The sequence below is a fragment of the Hevea brasiliensis genome, unplaced genomic scaffold (genome assembly GCF_030052815.1).
Source record: "Hevea brasiliensis isolate MT/VB/25A 57/8 unplaced genomic scaffold, ASM3005281v1 Scaf261, whole genome shotgun sequence".
NCBI lineage: Eukaryota > Viridiplantae > Streptophyta > Magnoliopsida > Malpighiales > Euphorbiaceae > Hevea > Hevea brasiliensis.
Window position 1 is genome coordinate 64,321 of NW_026614764.1, and position 4,979 is coordinate 69,299.

Consider the following 4,979-nt stretch of genomic DNA (forward strand, 5'->3'; position numbering starts at 1 on the left):
ATTTATTTGGTTATATTAGTTTTGAGACTTTGACATGTTATATAATTAATAACATTATAGTTTATTTATATTCTTGGCAAGGTGTGAATAACTTTTATTAGTTTATATAACTATAATTATTTATTTCAATTATAAACAAATATTTAATTTAAATATTTAATTTAATTAATTGAGAGGACTTCAATATTATCTCACAAGCACATATAGAACATTTCTCATTCTGTCTTGGCATTGGAGGACAAGAGCTTATTTTTTGTTTACTATTCTTTTCATCAATTAAGCCCCAATCAAGGCGGGCGGAAGTTTCTTGCTTTTTGAACGCCAAAAATTCCTAATGATCTTTTAACGATGCTTTCTAAGAATTTTCTTATGCATTATTATAGGTGGCGACAAACAAACCCAAGTTGCCCTCATAAGAATTTTCTTATGCCTGCAAGGCTTGCCTTCTACTATAAATATAGGATGATTCGGGTTCTCTTCCCCCCACAGCTCCATAAGCACAAAACAGAGAAGCATATTACTCCTCAAGTGCTCACCATACTAGCTTCCTTCCTACATTCCCTTTCGTGCATCCTTTCTTTCCTCTTCCCAAATGGATCTTGTTTATGGAAAAATGCTAAATGCAGTTCCCACGTCTGTCGGGACTCCACAATTTTCAAAGAACACTAAAGTGACGAGTCCTATGTTGATCTCCCGAAGGAGTCCAACTCCACGGGTTTCTAAAATCTTGCCCTTGCGACAAGCACGAGGCTATAATGCACTTCCCCTTGTCCATGAAGCTAGGGAAGGAGGAGAAAAAGATGCTCCACTTACCCAACAGGACAAGTACAAAGAGATCATGTCAAGCTTTCCCCGAAGGGATGATTGGGTTGTCCAGCCTCTTTACCAATACCAAGGCTTTTGGTACTTCCAAGTCTACCTAGTCGGCTTGTTGGCTGCTCAAGAAAACTTTAGGCCTCAACCTTATGATATTGTTCTTTGTACTTATCCCAAATCTGGCACGACTTGGCTTAAGGCTCTTGCCTATGCCATTGTTACCCGCTCCAGATTTAGCGATTTCGAAAATCCATTGCTCACAAAAGCACCACATGATTGTGTTCCCTTTTTGGAGATTGATGCTGCGAGAAACGTATGCAATCGTGACCAAGAAATCCCACTAGTAGCTACGCACATTCCTTATAATTCTTTGCCAACTTCCATATCAGAATCAGGTTGTAAACTTGTTTATTTATGCAGAGACCCTAAGGACGTGCTAATGTCTATGTGGCACTTTCTGAGAGGAAAGTTGCCTGAAGGAATTGATAAGGATGCATATATCAATTTGAATCATTCGTTTGAAATATTTTGTGAAGGAATTTCAGGCAACGGACCCTATTGGGACCATGTTTTGGGGTATTGGAAAGCAAGCGTGAAAAGCCCTGAGGAGGTGTTGTTTTTGGTGTACGAAGACCTCAAGAAGGACACTGTTTTCAATGTTAAAAAGCTCGCTGAGTTCATGGGCTATCCCTTTACCCCAGAGGAAGAGAGAAGAGGGGTAGTGCAACATATCGTAGATTTGTGTAGTTTCGATAGTTTGAGGAACTTGAAGGCGAACAAAAGCGGCGTGTATAGCCCAGATTCCCCATTTACCGTTCAAAACACTGAATTCTTCAGAAAAGGTATCACTGGAGATTGGAAAAATTATTTCAATGAAGAAATGGGTGCTCATTTGGACCAAATAATAGAGGAAAAACTGAGCGGTTCCGGCTTCTCTTTCCTTTCTCGTTAATTATTATTATATATTACTATTCTTAAGAATAGTATAGGTACCACCTTATCCACTTTTATATTTCTTCAATTTCCTGTTTGAGGCTGTGTATGTAGGGATGTTGACAGTGATGGGCCATGTGGTGCTCAATGTAACGATTTTGTATTGCTTTAGCGTGCGACCATCCATGTTAATTAATATTCCTATTGCTTGGTTTTCTTTTTTCTTTTTTACAAAATTAAATTATATATATATATATATATATATATATATATATATGAGAATAAATATAGCAGCGAAATAAAAAAAATTATGCATATTAAAAATAAAATTTTAGAATTAATTTTAAGTATTAAAGTTTAATATTTAAAAATTTAATTAGATAGAATATAATCTAACTCATATTTTAATAAAAAAAAAGAGAATATTCAAGCAAATGGTATTAATAAGCTATTTATTTTAATGTTTATCAAAAAAAGAGTTCAATAATTATATTTATGTGGGATTAATTTAAAACACATATATTTATATGAAGCATTTTAATAAAAAAAAGTCAATTATTCCATTTAATAAATGGATCCACCACTGCATAAACATATAATGAAAGAATATTATAATATTATAATTATCATAATTATTATTATCTAAAAATTATTAAAAATATAATATCTATATAATTTTTTATAATATCTATTTAGACCGGTTAATTTATTAAATGTGTAAATTTAATTTATACTTAATAAATAATTAAATTTACTTTACTTTTAAATTTTGACATAATTTATAGTATATTTAAGTTATTATAAAATGATTAAAATATTTTAAAAATTATGTGCATATACAATTTATATGTTAAACCTGTTACCATAAAAATATTATTAGGCTTTTTTTGGATGGATTATTTAATTTATTTTGTTAAATCAGCATTACTGTTATCTTTTTTTATAACTAGACTCTATAACCAAATATTTTTATTACATAAGATATTTTATATTTATCTTAATTTTTTAATAAGATATTTTATATTTGTCTTCATTTTTTAATAACTAAGCTTATTATACACTATATATGTTGTTATATAAGTTTCTATTTTGTGAAACGAGCATTTATTTTATGTTTATTATTATATTATTTATTGGTTTATATATTTATTAATTGTTATAAATTTATTATATATATATATATATATATTTTTTTTTAAAAAGATTTGTAAAAAATTGTAATTTTTAATTTTACTCTTAAATGTAATTTAGGAAATGATAATAAATGAATTTTAATTTTAAAATTATACTAGATGTGAATTATATAAAATTTTAGATTTTAAATTATGTCATACCAAATAGTGAAATTCATTTTAAATTTCAAATAAATTCTAAAATTTGTGTAAAATTGAACCAAATGCTATGTAAGGTTTAGGAAGAAGGCAGTAATAGAGCTGCAAAGGCTAAAGAGGAGAAGCTCAAAAGAATTTGGGGTCCATGGAACTCGTGGAGGACAAGAAAGAGAAAATCATAGCTTAAATTGTTTTTCACTATTTTTCTTTATAGTAAAAATTTTATTTTATAATTATTTGTTAAATAAGAAATAAAAAATTTTCTTTAACTAAAATTAAACTTTAATTTTTGCATAACTAAAATTAAATAATTGTTTAGAAAAATATTTATTTTAAAATGACAAAAAATATATTAATCATATTAAATAAATAAATAACACATATTAATTTTTTAATTAAAATAAAATTTTAAACATATTTTATAATAATTTTTTTTATTATGAAAGATGTGAATATTTTTTTAAAAGTTAGAAATATTTTTATTATCGATAAGTGAACGCATTTTTATATAAAAAATAAAAATTAGGTTTTTCTTAAAAATTTTCAGCAAGTAGATAGATAGAAATCTCGAATAGGCCTTTTTTTTTTTCATATATAAAGTATAGCAAGTAATAGTTAATTAATTATATAATTTTCAAAAGGAGCTATCTTTGTTCTAGTGATTTAGTGTTTTCCTTTTTAGGTTTGCACAATTATAGAATACAACAGTTATTTCTAGACATATAAATGAAAGTGGGTCCTATAAATGTGAAAATGAACCCCAAAATAAAAAATGCCAAACAATTCTTTTTAATAATTGTATTAAACTATATATTAATTATTGTGTACTGTGGAAGCGTGTAAACTGCAAAGAAACAAAGCAAACACACAATACACCAATATCTACGTGATTCACCCTCTCAACATAAGGCTACATCCACGAGCATGCCATTTTTCACTATTTTCAAATAATAAATCATCAATTACAAGCTCAAACTATACTATCCATAAACCTAATTACACCCAAGAGAATTCACATTACAAATCAAACTGCTCATAGTAAATATATTAGTTAGTCACTCTTAGTCTCTTCTAGACATAACCTAATATATTTACCATTTTAATTACTACGCCACAAAGGGTGTCTTCAACTACATAGGCAAGAGCCCTCTCATCAATAGATAAGAATTTCTTCTTCTTGGATTCTATGTTCTTTCTCCACCTTAGGCTGAAGCTTCTCTCCACTGTAATGGGCAAAAGCCCCTCATCAATGAGCAAAGTTAAATCCGAAGCAATTGGCAAGTCTTCTCTCTACAATGGGCGATAGCCTCACTCCATGAGCTGAAAACCAAATAACCTTTTTCACCATTATCTTATTTATAGTGTTAATTTCATCAATTCTAATAGGAGTCCCACTTAATTTAGGAATAACACTAAAATAAGAGTTCTACTCAATATAGGAAATATATCTCCATTCAATTGAGGAATATTTCTCCAACTCAAATTGGAAAAAGATCTTTTCAAATTCCATTAGGATTTTGAGTCATAATTCTAACAATCTCCACTTTGACTCAAAATCCATCAACCATTGTATACCTCGAATTCTTAGGTATCTTTAATCATTATATCTCCATGTTTGAGCTTAAACCCTTCAAATCACCAATCTCTCCAATCTTTATCTTGAGTATAACTTGCTTCTTTCTTAAAAAAAAATCTTTGCATCATTAATTTTCTTGATTTTGGATCAAGAGCTTCACCTTAAATTCAACTCGCCACCATCACCATTGTTGCATGGGCGACTTTCCACATGTCACAGTAGCTCTACCTTTAACCAAACTCTCCAAGATCATCCCCGTGCTTTGATATCAATTTGTTGTGTACTGCAGAAGCGTGTAAACTACAAAAAAACAAAGCAAACAC

General features: G+C 29.2%; 1 protein-coding gene across 1 annotated transcript; it reads left to right on the forward strand.

The window, feature by feature from the left end:
- Positions 1-471: 471 nt before the first annotated feature.
- On the forward strand, positions 472-1,965 carry LOC110658493 (flavonol 3-sulfotransferase). Its single transcript, XM_021816131.2, has one exon. The coding sequence runs from the start codon at positions 593-595 to the stop codon at positions 1,766-1,768; it is 1,176 nt and encodes a 391-aa protein (XP_021671823.2). The 5' UTR covers positions 472-592; the 3' UTR covers positions 1,769-1,965.
- Positions 1,966-4,979: the final 3,014 nt, after the last annotated feature.